Source organism: Diorhabda carinulata, chromosome 3 (genome assembly GCF_026250575.1).
Source record: "Diorhabda carinulata isolate Delta chromosome 3, icDioCari1.1, whole genome shotgun sequence".
Classification (NCBI taxonomy): domain Eukaryota; kingdom Metazoa; phylum Arthropoda; class Insecta; order Coleoptera; family Chrysomelidae; genus Diorhabda; species Diorhabda carinulata.
The window spans coordinates 23,478,621-23,498,989 of NC_079462.1; the positions used below are offsets into that span (position 1 = coordinate 23,478,621).

General features: G+C 31.4%; 1 protein-coding gene across 1 annotated transcript in view; it reads right to left on the reverse strand.

The window, feature by feature from the left end:
- Positions 1-19,148, reverse strand: part of LOC130891485 (uncharacterized) — a 60,785-nt gene extending 41,637 nt beyond the window's left edge. The window contains exon 1 of the mRNA XM_057796273.1: positions 18,798-19,148. Coding sequence (XP_057652256.1) covers positions 18,798-18,854 — 57 coding nt within the window. The 5' untranslated portion in view covers positions 18,855-19,148. The remainder of the gene's footprint in view (positions 1-18,797) is intronic.
- Positions 19,149-20,369: the final 1,221 nt, after the last annotated feature.

The following is a 20,369-nucleotide window of genomic DNA, read 5'->3' on the forward strand; positions in this document are numbered from 1 at the left end:
AATTCGGTTTAAGAAGTTTAATCGTTTTCAAATCGAGCACAGATCGAACGCGATGCTTCTATCCTTACACGCTTTTGGTCAACATTCAAAACATTTGGAGATCAATTTTGCAGCAATTTTTTCCTTGTCCAAATTGAACTATATGATGAACACATTCGTATGAAAAATTCAGTGCTTTAGATATCCGTTTCAACGGGTTTTCTTTGATGATTCCGTCTCTGAACATTCTAAGTCATGTTTTCTCTGCCACGATTTCCAGAACTATGTGGAGAGATGGGAAATTTAAAATCACTTCTAGTGCAGTTGTTGGGTAAGATTTTATGGTCGCATCCATCTTTGGGTTACAACCCCAATTCCTCGTTGTAAAGTTTCTGCACACCATAAGGGCTTTTGTGGTTTTGGTGATTATCTTTTTTTCATGTTTGTTCCAGAAAAATTCAAGTGTTTAGTGTGAGTCCCAGATATTTCCCCTCTGTTTTCCACTCTATCACATGCTTACAGCTTGATGGGCTTAAGCTTGATGGGCTTAAGCTTGAGTTTTTTTTCCTAGTGAAGGAAATTAGGTCTTGTTCGGATTGAAATTTAACCCTACCGATCGACACCACCATTTTGTATAATTGAGTCCTCTTTGAACCATGTCACGGAGTGTATTCTCAAACATCTATACCTCTATTGAGGTTGTGTAATAGTTATTACATGTTTTAATAATAATTGAGCAGCGATTTTGGTGTGTATTTTTGTGTCTAAAAGTACAAAAAATCGCAAGCCTCAGTAACTTGTTCATTATTCTGTTCACGAGAATAAATCAGAAACTTTTAAGCTTAAAAAAACGGAATAACTCTTCAGGTGATATCATTTACCCACGATATTCTGGAATAGATAAGTCCCTATCACACAAAGGATAATGAACTGGATCCAGATTATGTTTCAATCATTCATATCATGATCGGATTAATTCGCCAACAGTTTCCAAAAACCCTTTTTGCATGTTTTTTTCTATCATGGGGTAAATATATTTCGAGGAGTAGTTTATAATATAGTTAAATTCTATATGTATCAGTAAGTGCAAATGTACGACATTTTTTGTAGCTTCTTCTGGTATGCAAAGTGGGCGTAGCTTTGGAGGGATCTTGCACAATATCCTTTAGGGTACCATAAAAAAATCATCGAAAGAAAGGAGATACGGGACTCGTAAGAAAAAGTGAGGAGATAAAACATAACAGAAAAGCCTGTCAGGCATAAACAGGACAAGGGAAAGAGAGCAATACTAAATCAGGAGGACCGGGTAGCTCCTAATGATTAAATGAGGTTGGAGTTTTCGTTGGTAGGTCTGATGTTGTAGTTTCCAGGAGTTCAGCACTGTTCTTAGTTACACATCTTGTGCATGAGCGGTTCCCTTCTCATATAGTATAGTATGGAGATAGTCGCAGTGTTGTATGATCCACAGATTTAAACATAGTATCATGAACAAATCTCAATATTAAATGTTGTTTGATCGTATTATATTATCCGGTATATTTAAAAGCACTTAATGTCGAAACAAATCTTTAAAAGCAAATTAATATCGTTCCATTAAATATTATTTTATTGTTATAATTATCTGAGTAATTTAGGGCTTTCTGAGTATTCACCTGTACTAGTTGCTTGGGATTATTAACTATTATTACAGTTAAGTATCCGACAGAATTTCTTGGAATAGGCTATACATTCTGATGAACAGATATATACATTACCTTAATTTTGTTCATTAATCATGTTGAAAATATTTTAATATGTGTTTTTGATCAAAATTCTTTATACACCACTATAGTTTTGTTTTGAATAATTTGAGAAATATGTTGAAAGGGGAAACAAACGTGTCTAGAAAAATACACAAACGTCTTGGCTTTCACAAGCATAGGTGATTATTTTCGACTGTTTGTTTAAAGTTTGTATAATGGGTTTTTTTTGGGAGAGGTCATTACATAAACGAAGTTAAATTAATTAATAAACGGAGGTTTAAATTTAGCTCATATTCTAATTTTATATGCTTCGTGAATACAAACAACTACTTATTAGATTAAATTCAAATCTATGCAATTTCGAAAACATAATCCTTGATATCGATAATAAGAGAATGCGTTACCTTATTGTAGATATGTAGATAAATTACTCGAACACATACAATTACTACTACATGAAGTTAAAAAATTTTATAATAAAAATGAACTTTACATCATATAGTTACATGGACTGCTATTTCTCTTATTCTACCCAGCAAAATAAAAGCGTCAAAACATCAAGTTGGATTAAAGTAAACCAGTGGAGATTTTCGGTATCTTGAAAATAGGTATCATCACTTCCATAAAGTTATTTTGGGATTACGATCTATCTAATGTGATTATGTCAAATTTCACATTACCATCATAAAGTTTTACATTTTTGAGTTGAGTACAGATACTTCTGATGTCCTGAGATATGTCCTAGGGTTAGTCATTATCTAGGTACGGGTTCTCTTTGATTATTCCGTTTGTGAATATTCTAAGTGATATTTTCTCTGCTACGCTTTCCAGAATTATGTGGAGAGATGGGAGATTTAGAATCACTTCTAGTACAGTTGTTGGGCAAGATTTCATGGCCTCGGTGGCACATAAGCAAGCCAGTTTTTTTACCTTTGAGAGGTTGCTCCTCGTGGTATTCAGACTAGTTCACATTACCATCATAAAGTTTGATATTTTTGAGTTATTTACAGGTACTTCTTGGTAAAAAAATTTAATCAAATCACCAACATTTTCGTGCGATGATTTTCTATGACTTTGGAAGTGGATTAAAGTAACAACAATGTGCCGATCATCCCACTTCGCCTTCTGTTGATGAAGCACCATCTCGAGACACCGTGTTTCGCTGGTTTCCCGAATTCAATCGCCGCGCTTCAAAAGACATCTATAAGATCGTGACTACAATCGATTGTGTAGGTCTTTCACAAGCACTTCGAAGCAAATGGTCGGTGTTTTTTCGGAATAATTGCACATGTTGCCGCCGTTCCATTAGACCTATGTGTAACGGTCAATTCTGAATGGTTTGCTAGAAGTGTAAGACGAATAATTCTCCATCACACATCAGTTCAAACAAAAGCGTTTTTGAAGAGTCAAAGTATCGAATTGGTGAGTCAAAAAGGTTACATGTTTTGGAGCTACCTCAGTAGGAATGGAAAAAACGGTTCGACAATAAATGGTTCAAATCCATGCAAAAGTATATTGATCTTAATGGGGAATATTTTGAAAAACATTAATTTGTTTTTATTTGTCTACCTTAAAACTTCGTACCAAGATGAAATCTGTATTAACACGAATAAAATTTTACATTAAGCTATGAGACCATAAATAAGTCAGATGTAATTAAAATGTAACGTTCGACGACACCAGTTTAATTATTTAATAGACACAGCTGTGACAAAAAAATGAAATTATTATTAAAACTAATGAATAAATTTGTAGCGACAGATTTTAAAGAAAAAAAAGTCATACATTTTGTCGTTTAATTTTCTTTTCTATTATGTAAAACATGATTTTTAAAGTACGAATCGAGGTTTGGGTAGAATAATGTTCATAATTTAATGAAAATAAATCCTTTATGGTGTGGGAATAATATCCTAATAATTAGGGAATTAAAAAATCTTGTTCGAACTGGAAAATGCATTCAACATAATATATCATTGGAAATAACTATATGAAAAATGTCACAGCCTTGAATAGAATTATCATTAACTTGACTGAGAATGACACTGAGCACGATGACTTTGAATAAGTTGTTTGCCTATTTCTTATCTGTCTACAATTGTAAATAATTAGTTTTAATTGACAAAACTATCAGGTCAAATGAAAAAGCTTTGAACTAGAAAATGTTATAGGGCAATTACAGTTAAAGAAAAAGAACAAAGGCAAGTGTTTGTGAACGATGTGCTATATCAAAAACAACAGCTTATCAAAAATATATAATTATTGAAATCTTATTCGCTTCAAGTTATTCCAGTATGTTTATCATAAGCATAATCCAGAGGTTCTCAAATTATTGTATTTGATAGACTACTCACTGGAAACGTGTTTGCCGCCAATAAGCACAGATAGGACCTTAGAGCCTCTTTAACCTCTTAGTTGGTAGCTTAACCACGAGGTTCTGGATCATGCTTCTATTATGAGCATGTCTCTTTGTTTGTCATGTATCGCTTCATAAGGCGACGCAGGGTCCCACTATAAATTTCCTTTGTTACTTTGTTCGATATGAAGCAGCTGTTTCTCCTCCTAAAACTCATCAACACTGTGTTTAAACTTTTTTTGATTAGAGGGAGTGGCACCATAACTATAAAATTTCCGTAGAGATATACTTTTAGAAACTGTTTCCCTCATTGTCATATCGCGTTTAAAGCGTTAGGACTCGCTCTATTCGCTTCATTATTCAGTATTCTAACTCTGTGTTGAAATTTTGTTCCCTAAATTATATTGAACTTCTGTGGAAATTTCACTCATTGTAATCTTTCGTGTCTCTAAGATCACTTGGTAAACTCAGTCAACTCAAGTTGGAGAAGTGAATAGAGACTGATATTAACAATTCATAGTGTCGATTGTTTCACTGTACATTGCACTTATCTTGCGATGGACGTTACCAATACTAAATCATTCAGATTGAAGAAGACTGATCTCACTTCGCAACAATGGATGGTAGCATAATGGGGTGTTCATCAGTAGGTAGTAGCTAGGGAGCGGTGCGATCATACAACGAGCAGACCCTCTTCCAGATATTACGCAATTTACTTTTCGAAACAAATAAAACTCCTATAAAAGTTTCCTCGGTAATGAAACATGTTTTCGTATAATTTATAATTTGATGTGAAGAGTGGTCAAAAATGAGTTGGTTGGACAATGTCACGGTTGATCTCCAAACTATGCGAATTATAAAATGGTGCTCCAAGTTCAATGGACAAAATACTAAGAAGGTCCATTATTGAGGAGACCCACACTGGGATGTAGTATTACGTGGTAAGAGGTGACAGAGAGGATTCTTAATGGTGGCTGTATGAATAGAAAAATATTATTATTGCAAATCGATGTTCATGTGCTTTTAATTTCAAAATAGTTGTAAAATATAATATTTGTTTTGATTAGTTGTTAGATTGAAAAAACATTGTGAATGAATTCATATATTCGCAATTATCTTCATCTACTACGTATCATACCCTCAGAGTTGATACCAGCATGTGAATCCATTGCGGCTTGTCAGATTTTTTATTGAGAACGTATTTGTAGTGTCGCTATTGTGACTAATGGATCTTGAGCAACGTATTCCTTTTCATTTTTGTTTCAAGTTCACGAAATATTAGAATCTCTCTATGGTGATAATAAAGCAGCTTCAAATCTAAAATGTTTGCAAAATTATGTACGTTTACTTCTGAATAATTGTAACATGGAAGCTACTCCGAATGAAGCAAAAATACTTCCAAGTCATGAATTCAACGTTGGAAGGAGTGAATTGCTATCCAAGGGAAATACTTTCTAAGAAATTAAAGCAATCTTTAGGTACTTCGTTTTTAATAAAATAATTTACAGTTTCTATTGATTACACATCGTATATCAAATAGAGTGGTATCGTTTTAAGACAATATAGTTTTGACCTAAGGGAATAGTCGACGTATTGAGAAAATTGGAAAACTATATGCTTCTTCTGTTTTCAATTCATATGTTAACTAGTTCTCCAATTCATAACCGATGTAGTTGTGTTACCCCGAGGAAGTAAATTAGACCAAACTGATTACCTGACCTACGGTTTCACATAGATCGTTTAAAATTCACTGGTAAATTCGGCCGAAAACTGTCATAAGTTAGGTTAGGTTAAGTTTCAGTTCGTAAAATCGGTTGCTTGGTTTTCTGTTATGTGAATAATTTGATATAATAGTTTACAATGTTTAGTTTTGAGCTACCATTTCTGTCATGACTTTTGAACTTTTTAAATTCTGTTATATATATTACATATATCAATCTGACAACTATATTGGTCAATTTTCCTCACTCAACTGGATTATTTTTATATTACGTAATTCATTTTTTTTTGTTTTAAAATAGCACCCTATAACGTGGCCGAGTTGGCCGTATTCCACATTTCTGTGGCTGAACTTTCTATCGCCCTCGTTGTCATGAGAACGAGGAATCATTTTTGTGCAATTGCCATTAAAAGTGACAAGTTTAATGACAGCCAAAAGTGTTAAAAGTGATTGTTTACGAAGAAGCGCGTTAAAAATATTTTTAACACTAAATTTTCTTATGTTAAAATCTGACAAAATCCATCCTGATAATAATTTTAGGAATTACAATTGCTAACATTAATGCCTAGTGACATTACTGAGCTTCGCAACGGATTACTAGAATCTTCAGTATTATCATAACTATTAGAAACCGGAAGTACAGTTTTGGATGATGACATTTGAAGTATAATGACATTGTGTGTGTCAAAGTGATTTTATTTTGTTCGTGAAATTGTTCCATTTCACAAACTTTCTCACTCACAAAATCTAACATAACACAAGCTCATCATAAAAAAAATCCTTATTATTTTGATTTATCCGAAGTTTATATAAAAGAAGAGAAAATTCTTAACTTTAGAATTAGCGTTGCCTTAACTAGTAGGTGCCAAACAAAATGAAAATGACGGTTTCAATTAGATGAGCTTTGGATCTTTTTTGGTTGAATAGTTTTACCTAAAGAAGGAATAAGAGTGATTTTATATTTACGTCTTCTATGTCACGAGTGTTATATTTCCCTTGAATCAATTCATTGTTGACAGACAGTTGTTAAATATAATCATGTTATCAATTGCTAATTATATTGCCATAAAGGTGATGTTTGCTATTCCAATTGTAGGACAGTAAATTACATTTAATAGCTAATTATATAAAAAAATACTGGTAGGTTTCAACGACACAATTTTGTTGGTTTGTTAAAAAATAACGCGATCTATTCTTATTTGAGTTTCTTCTATAGTGTTGATTTTGTATTGAGTATGGTGACATTTCAGTCTAGTAGCAAGGTCAAAATATAAACTAGTGATCATTATTTGTGAAACGTTTTTATTTATTTATGAACGGTTAATCATTTTATCCTCACGATTTTTTGTCCCAGTTTACAGAAAAGACGTAACGTGATTTTGTTAAACATCAACAATGTCAAAGTATGTCTTGGATGTTGTAAAATTTTTCTATATTATTTTTTCCAATTGCTTCTTTTGCGAGTTGATCAGCAATTTCGTTCCCTTCAATACCAGCATGCCCTTTAGTCCATATAAAAGTAAGTTTTATATTTAATAGACTAAATATCCACAAGCAGTTTTTAATATTCCACATTAGTGTGTTTTTAAAGTTTTTTATGCTTTTTGTTGCAACGGATTCTATGGATGATTTCGAATCGCTTATTATTACACTGTCACCAACGTTTTTTTCCTAATATACAGAAGTGCTTGCCAAATGGCAAACATTTCTGATGTATAAATTGAACATGAATCGTGTAACCTAAATGTTACCTTTACCTGTTTGTTTGTCCCATTTTGACTTTTTGACACGTCAGTAAAAATTGTTTAATAAATAGTTAGTGTAGTTAGACAATATGAATATCATAATATTTTTATTAATTACGCGTGAGCTTGAATAGGAGGGGAACATGACTTTCGACCTCACCATAATTGTTTCAAAATTAAATTTGTAAAGGGGATATATAGTTATTACATTAATAAATTTATCGGTAAATACAAAAGCACCAAACAGTGGAGGAACGTCTTTAAACTTGAAACATATGCTGTATAGATGAAAGGAACTTCTGGAACCATCCTCGTAGATGATTTTATGAGCTTTTGATGTTATTTCAGTATCACAAATTCTTTGTTTGGAATTTATATTAAGCCAACTAATCAATAATGAACTATTTTTTCTGATACAGATAACAGAATTTTTCGCTAAAATCACTTTTACTTTGGAAATGCCAAATATTCATAAAAACTTTACAGCTCCCTTTTATTTTATATTAATTGAATGTTTATAATAGATTGTTATACACGTTCACCGAATAAATTGGGTGGCAGTGTGTTTTGATTATCGATTTTTTGTTATTTTTTCGTAACTGTCGGCATGCACGTGATAAGTAATAATAACACGATATACGAAATGTAAATAAGTTACTAATTATTGAAAAAGTAATAACAATAACAATTTTGCTATTGACTATTATCAATGTTTGTGTTTTTTGTTTTCTAATAAAAAATATTGAAGTTAGTTTCTTCATAAGTTCAATACATAGTTCAATTAAATTTATTGAAAATTAACATTTCTAGATTGTCACAGCTGGAAAGTTTATTATAATGATGTTAAGTTAAAGATGTTGATGTAGTTGTAATCTCTACCATTTTTAACGAAAATGTTTTAATAGGTTGAAACAATTACGTTAGCAGGACTATATTATTAGTTTCCACCACGTTTTTGTTGTTATCTGTCAAATTCACAGTATAAAAACAGTAAATGAGTGACACAGAAACTGCTCATTTTTCGTTTGATTCCCAACTTCTTGATGGCCACAAAATGAGTGTTCAATAATTGAGTCATTTAAGTAACATTTTATGTCCAATTAAATAATCATAACAGCTTTTACGAAGTTTCATTTAAGTCAAATTTAAGTGAACATCTAAATTGGTGGACTCAATAAACAAATTTTCGACTGGAAAAACCCAGGAACTGGTTTGCCAGAACTTCCAACATCAACTCGCAAAAATGTATCTATACTTATCAAAATCAACAAGATCTATGAACACAAGAAGACATCGCAGTGTTTTGAAAAACAATGTTTGAAAAATGTATCTATATCATTTGAAAAATAAAATACTAATATTTATTATTAATTTGACTTTTTTTCTATACCTATTAACTTATCTTTCAGATACTTAATTGAAAAACAACCCATCTCCAACATCGTTTATTATGGTTGAATTATCTTACCAAACCTCCGCAGAAACATAAATAGATTCAAAAAATATATCATGTTAAATTATGGACCAGCTGGTTTTTTTACAAGTTTACTTTTTTGGATATAAGGTCTTTCTCAAATGACCAATTTCATTGATCTAGATATAAAATTAACCATTTAAATGTTCTCGAACTTTGTGCAGGGGCAAATCCAAAATTGTTATAATCCTCTGACATTATCTTTTCTAAATATGTATCTCATGTTAATCTAGTCAAAAATGTAGGTGCATCTCTTAATTTTGAAGTATAATAGGAATATTTTGATTTTTATTTATTAAAACGCTACGCTTGTTTCGTTTCAAATATGTTTAAACATTTGAAAATGAATTTATAATTGAACGATCTAGATGTGTCATATAGTTAACAATACAGTTTTGTGATTAATCAAAGTCTACCACTTGACAAATGATTACTGAGTGTGCCAGGTGGTACGCTACAAAAACTACGAGGGGAAAACTGATTATTAACATGTGTCATAGTACTAGGCTGGCTGGAATTTATATTGTGAAATTATGTTTATAGTTTTGAGACCATTGTCTTATCAAAGGAACGCAGCAGCGACACGATGTCACCAGCTTATATCTACCATGTTTAACCCTCGTGGAAAATTAGTAGTTGCTGTTGGAAACTATCATTGCTTATATAATTAGAAACTAGCAGAATATTCTAGAAGAGATATGACCGAGAAAGCTTATGCAGTTTTTTTAACATCCGGTAAAATTAAGAACTTTCCTGGGTTTTGGTTCTTCAGCAGCAACGAAAACTTGTATGTACTGAATGTAGAAAACACGTTGTTTTGGTGGAACAGCTCCTTGTCACCTGCTTATGACATATCGAAATCGTATCGCTGTTGCACTGCTTTTATGGCGGTACCACATGATGTGTCCAATTTTACCTAAGTTGGACGCTGGTATGATTAGACGCATCGTGTGGTCGTAATGCGCATGTTATTCGACGAATGTTTTGCTTCCAACATTGGCCATGGAAAGTCGATTTTCTTTACCAGCGTAAAAGGAGCACCCAACTTTGGAAGAAAGTTGGAACCGGCACTTGTTTGTACAACTAAAAGAATTCATATATGTTGAATGCTGTTTATAACTTTTTTGCCACGTTTCCATTTCTTTAGAGTTTAAGTAAGATTCCATCCTTCGACTAATGTTCAGCCATTCGTTAGAACGCGTATGTTGGACGAATCGTGTAGTACCGGCTTTAAGTCATCTTGAAGAATTATCGACCAGTGTTTTTACATCTAGATTGATATCTAACATCGAGTTATCGGTTTTAAACTATGTTTCATAATATTACAAATACATAATAAAATATAAAATCCTACTAAACAATTTCTATATAATATGCTCAACAATTGTTATGAAGTCAAAATAATATTTAATAAACACAATCCTAGAAAAATAGTTATTGAATTCCTAATTATATTATAAAGTCAATATGTCTGATTGAAAAGAAAGTATAGATCACAGTTTTCGGTAAAATTCTTTCACCCCGATGCCTCATACAGTTCGTTATTTCTATAAACTTGTAAAAGGGGTTCTGTGATGATGGTTTGAATTACTAATATTAGTTTAGAAATAAAATTCTATATAAAAATAAATTATAGAAATATAACTATGAATAATGATTTATGTTTCTAAATGTACTTGATTTTAGGTAAATGTCGTTGTACAACTAATTCCTTGGAAGGAAAACAACTTTCGTTGGTACTCTTAGAATCATTAGGAAAATTCCTAAAGAAGATCTCCACCTCGTAGCATCTTTCGTTTTCAGAATGAATCTGTATTATTCTCATATAAACCAAACTCCTGGAATGAGCTGATGTCTATAATTCATTCTAAATGCTATACGACGTACTCTAGAACCTGATATTACACAATCTTATTCGTCAGATTTGTGTAGGTACATTTTATCTTAAGAGAAGGAACAGAAAGTATAAAAAATGATTCATACAAAGTTATGTATCATAGACGTTGACAAATTGGTATAGCCAAATTAATATTTTGTTGGCAAATCGTATGTACCACTATTTATTCTGTGATAAGAGCGATTTAATTTGTGTATGGTATTTAAAAATGCAATGTTGTTAGCTCTAGGTTAGGGACAGAGTAGCCTTTTATATTAATATTTAATGTAATGAGATACCGGAAACAAATTCTGCATAGTTAATTAGTTTTACTTTCTCATTAAATCCATTGTATCTTTAAAAAATTCCACTACATTCGACACTAATCAGAAGAAAGGCTATTGTCGATTCAAACAATTAATATTGTCCTGTCTAGACTGTTTTGTTTATTCCGATTTGTTTTCTTTTTAATGCGTTTTTTTTTGTTTTCAAATGAACATGTGTGTATGTTTATATTATTTGAATGTATGAATTAAGTTTATAAGCAACTAAAAACCGTTGGATTTTAACAAGTTAACAAGCTAGATGGAATTTGGCCTTAATATTACTCATAAATGAAAATTCATTATTAAATTATTATCAGTTTATTAATTTTGCTGATAGAAACGTGGGCTACTTTTTAAGTGATTCCTAAACAGTTTAGAATCAACAAAATTAAAATAGTTTTAATTCACCTTTATAAACAACAATTTGAATTTTGAATATTTTTAATTTCAGATTTAATTTGGAAGTTTTTGTATATAGATATTCAGTAATGTTATAAAATTTTGATATTTTCATGAAATTTCAGTTCTTCCTCTGTTCATTTCAGATCGTAAAGCTGTTTGAATGTGAATTTACGACAAAATTTATTGATAAAATAATTGTAATTTTAGAAATAATAAACTATTCAGTAAGTAAGTTTTGAATCCAAACAAAATAATAAACGTGACCCCGTTTCAAACTAAAATACAGAATATTTAATATATTATTATATATAATAAAATATATACATTATGAAAATTTTAACTGAAAACTAATTGTATTAGTACAAATACGAGGGGAATAGAAAAAACGACGAATTTGGTAACATAAAAGTATGCAGTCTGCTAGAAACCCAATTGTCCCCGCGTTAAATGCATGCCTGCAAGGCTTCTATCTTTCCTCATCTTTATTATAGTCTCCTCAATGTTAAGAATAATATTAAAACAAATACATTGAGGCATATTTGTGCTAAATTTGATTAGTACGGTGTACGTGAACAAACAAGAAAAAGTTAAGTTGCCAAAAACTCACAAATCAAAAGCAGCATGGAGGATTATCATGATGAAGAAAAAGGTATTTGGTCCATTTTTTTTTGTTAACGTTTCGTGAACGATGCAGAGCCCACGTTGTACACGTTGTACAATTTGCAGTTTAAAATTGTTTTCGTTGGACCGATGTAATACGCACTCACAATCAGAAATATTGACCTTGACTGACGGGTATTTTAAAAGTAATGTTTTTTATTGGTTTTTCATTGAAAACTTTTGTCTTAAGGTCATAGCATCAGAGCCAATTTTCTTATTTTGTAACGATTTTGGAAATGGGATCTTTCATATTTGAGCAAATGATTGAATGATTTTTTTGTTGATTAAATAAAAGTGTCGGAACAAATTTGGCACTCGTTTCATTTGCAGAGAGTCTTTGCAGAGACTACCAAACTTTAAGTCCATTTATCTAGTTAATTTATCCAATTCTGGCATATTTTTAGCTGTTTTTGAAGTCAAAGAAAACCATATTAAACAGTGAGAGCAGTAGCAGAAGTTCTAACGAGTTCAAATTTATCCTTCTTTTGAGCCGAAACATGAGGATACGAGATAACTAGTTGAAATATATGCAAAAAGTAATAGCCGCTATTTTGATACAGTTCTAAGACATGTCTTTAAATTAAACTTTATAAATATATATAATCAAATCAGATTATAACAGAATTTCATTATTTATATCTACTCATATTCCGTTTCTAATCATCAAATTCAAAACTCAATTAATACGTGGCAGACCCATTTTTGATTGTGCTATAGACAGATGCACTTTTTGCATATCCGTGTTATCGTGTTAAGTTTTTCAAATCAAGATATAAATTTTTTCAATTACGTTTTCAAAGCTTATGTGCTCAATGGTAAGTGACCATTTTGCTCAGAGAATAGGGCAAACCAGTGGGTGATGTAAATTGGCGTCATTTACAGATTTCTTGCTGTGTAATCTTTCATACTAATTGGAGGTTTAATGTAAATAGAATAGACAGTATCTCACTCTTTTTAAATTAGGATTTACTTACTTATACCAAATATACAATTAATGGCTTTTTGCTTTATTATTGTGTCAAAATTTGTTTATTGCGAATTCATGGGAAAATGTAACAAATCGAAAAATAGCTTTGTTCCGTAAAATAGTTTATTCGTAATATATAATTTTTTATTATTATGCTCGAATCACGCAAACGCATTTGCAATAAATTGTTCAATTCTCACTTAAAATGATTATACAGAAAAATATAACGCCATAACAAAAGCCTCCTTATGTTATGGAAATTCAATTTAACATAAAAGCCCATTTTCAAGAAGTGAAGTCAGGCTAAGCTGTAACTCGAACATTGTAAAATCGAACAAAATTTGTCGGGAAAGTTTATTTGTACCTTGATTCATTAAATATATTTCTACAACGGATTTTTCCGTAATCAATTACTTATTAAGTGTTACGAAAAAGTTCCATATATAAACCAGTTTTTAAAAACTAATTATGCATAATGTGTACGTCTACATTTTGATTAAACATATAAAATTCCATTCAGTTTTTTTGATGAATCATATTTTGTTGCATTGTTATATCTTCTATCCAATTAAGGTACGTTTGCTTTTGTCCAATTTGGAAAAGTATTTCTTTTTACATGTTAAATGACCTTTTTACGCGCTTGTTAGGATAAAAGTGTATCGTCCGTTTGGAGCCTTTGAAGGACAACCCATCGTCTTTCAACATAATTTAAAGTATTTTTGTCATTATTTATGAATACCTTAGTATTTTATGGTAAGGAATAAAACTAAAGCAAAATTTATTATATAACTGTATTAGTCGAAATTAGAAGTAGTTATTTATGCAACATTGAGTAAATTAATACTTTTTATCACGAATAAGACGGCAATTCCTACGAGTGATAAAACTTATTTTACTCACGAGTTTAATACAAAAATTTTTCTACGTTCGTAGACTTAAAAAAATTCGGCAACGCTTTTATCAATTGTTATTTTGTAATACAAATATTAAAAGTACAACTGTGAGCATTATTAATTTGAAGTGAAGAAGAAGTTACATTACTATTGGTACTTGAATTGGCAATATTTAATGAGTTCAAAGAAATAACATCGCCTATAGTTGTATCAGAACTATTAGTAGTGGATTGTTGATAGGATCGCGAACATTTACAATGTTGCTTGTCGAACTAGTAGTTCCTGTTAAAATTTTTACTGCGGAATCCATTTTGTTTGCTATTGATGGTCTACGTAACCCTCCGCAGCTGTGTTGGATTTCCACCCTCCGTGTTTCTTTAGTTGAATTATATCATCACCGGAATTCACTAATAGAGATACCGGAGAGCGTCGAAATGTACACCTAGTGTAGTTTTTTGGATTAGGTAAATTCCAAATATGTTGCAATAATTTTTTAAAAAGTATTGATACCTACAACTTGATTTTTGCATTTTCCATTTATATATTGCAAAAGGAAATGATCTGTTTTGACAGCAATCTGAAAGATGTTACAAATAAAATTTAAGCTTACATTAAAATTGTTTTGCTGCCACGCATGATATAATGATCGTCTGGAGCTTGCAACAGAAACTTATTAATTTCTTCACTGGAAAATGTTTTAGATTTTTTGGATCTATAGCAAACTGATTTATTTTTCAAATATGCAATGAGTTTCGAGTTTTTACTGATGTCTACGTCGTTATTTACCATTAGGTTGCCTTTCGGTTTTGAATAAGTCGACCAAAGTGTTGAAGACTTCCTTTAAATACTGTTCCCTGGATTTCTCAGGGAGAAGATTCATAGTTTGTTGTAGTTTAAGCTTTCTTCACTATTTCCCTCCATCACTAATATTATTACTAGACTTTTAATTAGACACAAAACCGATTTTCTTGAAGGAATATCAAGAAATAAAAGTGTGACAGTTTATCGAAGAAACGAATTGACATAAGAATGAAAGCGTCCATAACCCACTATTTTTATAAAAAGATTTTATAATTGCGTTAAAATATGGCTCGTTACGGCACTTTTTAACGCAAAAACCGCTACGGTACTTTTTTTCACGCTTTTTGCAATGAATTAAAAAAACGTAAATATTATAATAGCCGTAGAAAAAGATAATTTTTATTCCTATACTATATTTATAAAACGAATTTAACAGTGTAGATAATTTATTCGTGATTTTATACCAATGCTACTATCCGCATTAGTGCGGTCACCTTTATTTGTAATTCGCTACAAGTATTTTCTAGAGTTAACAAGTTATCTTTTGAGTCTAATATTTAGTAATTCTAAAATAATTCAAAACTTATTAGAAAATTGATAATAACGCAATTTGTATAACCCATGATGTAAATAACAATATAACATCATAAACCAAAGACGGATCCATCTTCGATCACCTGTCCACTCTGTCCAAAAGAATTTGCTCGTCTTCCATGTTTTCTGCAATTATAGCAGTGTCATCTGCGCACCTTACGTTGTTTATAATTTCGCCACCTATCTTTACTTCCTCTATCCTGCCTCGCGAAATGTGTTCTCTGTGTTAACGTTGAAGAATAGGGAAGATAAAACACATTCCTGTTCTACTCCGCTGTTTATTGGTTTAGCTTAACTTCTGCTATTTGTAGGGTTCACGCCAGCATGGCGACATAGCGACAATTGTCGCCAAATCATCAAGAAATGTCGCCAAAATCATACACATCGAAGACAAATTTGTCGCCCAAAATATTTTTAAAAAAACCTATGTTTTATATTTACTGTGCTGTTTTTGCATAAAAGAATTTATATATGCCGTAAAAATATGTATAAAAGTGCGTGTAGCATGCATATGTTAATTTTTTTACTTTTGTCTACCACGTTATATTTCTGGACCACTAAATCATAACTTAGGTGGTCCTTTTGGACCACTAAATTTTCATTGCTGGTGCGAACCCTAGCTATTTGACAATGATATAACTTTATCAAAACGTCCATATCATGATAGTATACGTTATACGATTTAAGACATTAGAAAAGTTTTGCGTGTTTGACTCGATCAAACGCTTTTTCGAAGTCGATGAAACTTATAGAAGTATTTTTTCGAAACTCACAACTCTTTTATAGTAGTATCCTCATACAGAAAAGGGCTTCAGTGAACTACAAAATCCAAATTGTTCTTTGCCAATTTTGTGTTCACATTTGGTATAAATTCTATGTTCAAAGTGTGAATCATTGAGTAAATTGATCGGTTAAGTCATTGCACTTCTTTGTTGTCTCTGGGTAAGATGAGGAGGATCTATTTGTGCCTATCACTGGGAAGTTTCCGAGTTTGGTAGACTTGGTCGAAGAACAGATATGCTTTTATCTTCAAGTAGTTTTAAAGCGTCTATAGGAATTTCATCGGTGAAGGATTTTTTCTTGGTTTTGATTTTAATTTTTCAACTTTGGATTCGAGAACGTGCTCAACTGTATAATCAGTCAGTAGATTCGCGAATCTCCTCACAGTTGTTGGATATATCATGTTCCTTCATGTTGAAATTATCGCGTATGGTCTGAAGATGTTTGATTTCTTTGCAGGACTCTCGAAGCCTCATTTCCTTTGCTCCCTTGATTTCTTTGTGAATTTTATTCTTTCGTATTCATTATGATTATTGTTTTTGTGTTTTCGTCTCTCCTCCATGAGATTTAATATGTCCTGTTTTCTCTTTTAGCTTTTCTAACTGTTCAGCTCTTTTATTTCTCAACAAAGCTTTGATGTCTCGCCAATTTTCAATGGGATATGATATAATTGTAAGTATATTAACCATTCCTTTGCTGGGTTGGTAGGTACTTTAATGGTTTTTGGGTCCTTTAGTACATTACTACAAGCATTAAAAAAGGCAAATTGACATGAATTTGAATCCATTTCGGAGAAGAACGAAAGAAAACCTGCGTTCATATAGAAAAAAATTGAATTAAATTGAAGAGAAAATAAAAATATTAATATGAATGAGTAAATGGAGGACACATTTTCGGATATGTTTGACAAGATGAATTGTTTCAAAATATATATATATATAAGTTTTGTCTACTGGCTCAAATTTTCCAAATAGTGAAGGTCGCATTGTATCTCATATTGGATAAAGGATTTGTAGATATAGGTTTGCTGGAATATGATCCAAATTCTATAACTGCTTATTATCTTATAACAACTCAAAGTGATTTTTTATTGAGTCTATACTTATAAGTTCATAGTGCTACAGGAGCTGAATGGCATTGATTTTCACAATTTGAGGAAGTCGTTGTTTTTAACTTCTTGAATAACTTCTTATTTCCAAGATACAATCTTAGGAATCAATAATACTAATTAAATTAAAAAAATTAAACATTTCTAAACCATATCATACGATAATTCTGACATACTTCGGTATGTTTTCTAAATTTATTACTCTCTGGAACACATTTTGTAGTGCTAATGTATATGTAATGTGTAAATATGGTTATGATTATAATTTTTTTTCATTCATATGTACAATGTCCGTCGAGAGGAACGAACAGGATTTGATGGTTTTCGGAAACTTAGATCTGAGGTTATATATCAGCTGTTCGCGGATTCTAGCCCAGGACGAGATTTTGAGTAGTCGAGTTTTGTTTTAGGCGGATATTTCAAATTTAAAACTATTCATTAGTTTAGTTTCTTCTTCTTCGAACACTCCAAACTCGACTAACCTCTACACTGCCTACTCATAAAAATTAAAGATAACCGTATACGGTGTTAATAACTTTAAATATTGAAGAAACAAACGAAACAACCCTTCAGCTGATCGCATAAACTTACGATATGCTCAAGTAGAAATCCTTTTTCCTTATGACCCAAACATGCGATAGGATTCGAAGAATTTTTTAATTTTATACAAAATGTTATGCGGAGATCTTGTTTTACATACATTGAACTTGGAGAAAATCAATTCTATCTACTAATGAATACAATATTTCCTTCCTCGTTTTTAATGGAACGCATACGTTAATACTTAAACTCAATTGTAGCATTTGATGTAAGATAAATAAAATTTTACCACAAAGTATTATGTTCTTTTACTGACAAACTAAACAATGACAATGAAATAATGAAAGAGTATCCCGGCAAACATATACTTATAGCAAAATAACCTGCGAATCTATTTCAACATAGTATAGTTACTGGCTGCTGAGACCATTAGGTTTATTTAAACTTTTGAATTGATAATATTAACTATTCATAAAAAAATTTTTATTATTTTTTCTCATACACCAAGCTATTAAATGGATAGTGAAAACAGGAAAATTAGCAAATACGTATGATGATAATTAACAATGCAGAACAGAAGCATTCGTAATATTTGATCTCTTGAAATTTTATCATCAATTATTGTTTGAAGAACTGTGCTTTTTTCAGATAATTTTTGTATTGAATTATAATTATTTTTTGAGCGGGTACATGCTATTTTACCTGTTAATTGTGTAATATTATATTTTAATTATCAATCGACTGATTTTGCTGTGTCATTTGATTAAATTTTGAAAAACGAATAATATCTACAAAATATTGTTTTTTACTGTTATATGTAAAGGTAATAATTCTTACCGCTCTTCTATCCTCGACTTCTTTAGCTAAATCTTGCAAGGAAATTTTCCTTTCCATCTCACTTTTGTTGAATAGATAATCCGAAACACTAATTATAATATAATAACGACACTCGCGATTCTTTTTCTACCTACCTCACCAGTTTTTAATTCAATAATTTATTTTTCTTTAAACTGGATCAAATTGTACCATTCCGATTTAAGTCTCCTTTATTGACGGTTCGTCAACTTAATTTATGATACCGCGTGTTAATTCTTATTTTAACAGTTCGCTAAGTGACACCAGCGATTACTCGGATACCACGTTAGAGTGTAGCTTGGTCTGGACGGTTTCGTTTCGTACGGCGAATGTAAAATTCTTAGTTGTAAATGGAGACAGCGTGCGATAAGTAATTACGCGATGTTGCTAAATCTCAAAATGTTTCACAAGTCGGGGAAATACGAAAAATAACTACAGTTAATAACTAACTTCATTTAACTGTCCTTTCATATCCACTCTTCTTTTCTTCGTTGAACTAACTATTCAGTTTTTGGAAAAACAAAACTAATAAACTCGATCTATTGGTGAATTTATTTACTTTATGATATTTACCAAAAAATTAATATTTCTCACATAATGTTAATGTAATTAATGGCAGTACCTCCACTTGAATCAGTAATTATTGGAAAGCAGTGGATGGTTCATCCCTTTTCTTTCCCCTTATCTCATTTACAATGAAAAGTTGTCAAATATATCATTTTGATTTTTTAATATAGTCACCATTAAGGTTAACTCATTTTTGCTAACGATGTTCTAGCATTTCTAATTTGTGCAAACCACTGATTTACCTCAGATATAACGTCATTATTCGTATTCAGCTTTAGTTATCGCGCCTATTGTGATGGCAGATCTGTGAATGGGTGTTATCCTATGCACAAATTTTCCCTCCAGCAGTCTTTGATCACCTCAAGTAATTTTGGAGTAATAAGTACTTAACATTTTGGCATCTTCCCCCCGTGAACGTTATCAAACTGATGGAGTCTTTGGCATTCTATTCTATTCTATATTTCTGATCAAACATTTTCCTTGAAATGAGTTTGATGTGATATGTTCACAGTGAATGAACTGAGATCTTGTTTTAAATATCAAAATCCTAACTTTTTATTTATCTAAGTGCAATTAATGCCTAATAAAAATTATATTTATCTGCACATTTGCGCTAAAACTTGAAATAAAAATTTAACATATACTGTTCATTCATTTTTCATCATTAATAGCTTCTACAGCAGTATTCAGCTGAAAAATTTCATTTACGTTATTGATTGATTCCTCAGTATAACTTTTAGCGACACTACTGGATTTCCATCCTTCGTGGTGCAAGTTAAATCTTCTTCTTCTAGAGTTATGCCCGTATATCTTCTAGTTATGGAAAAGCACAAACTTCTTTACATTTATAGGTTATGAGTGGATTATGGACGATAGGCTTGGAAGGCTTGTGGTACCCAATTTAAAATTACCAAAGGTCGTTGTTCTTTGAAAAGGTAATCAAGCACTCTGGTTTGAGCCTTCCAACTTTTCTAGTAAGACTGTGGG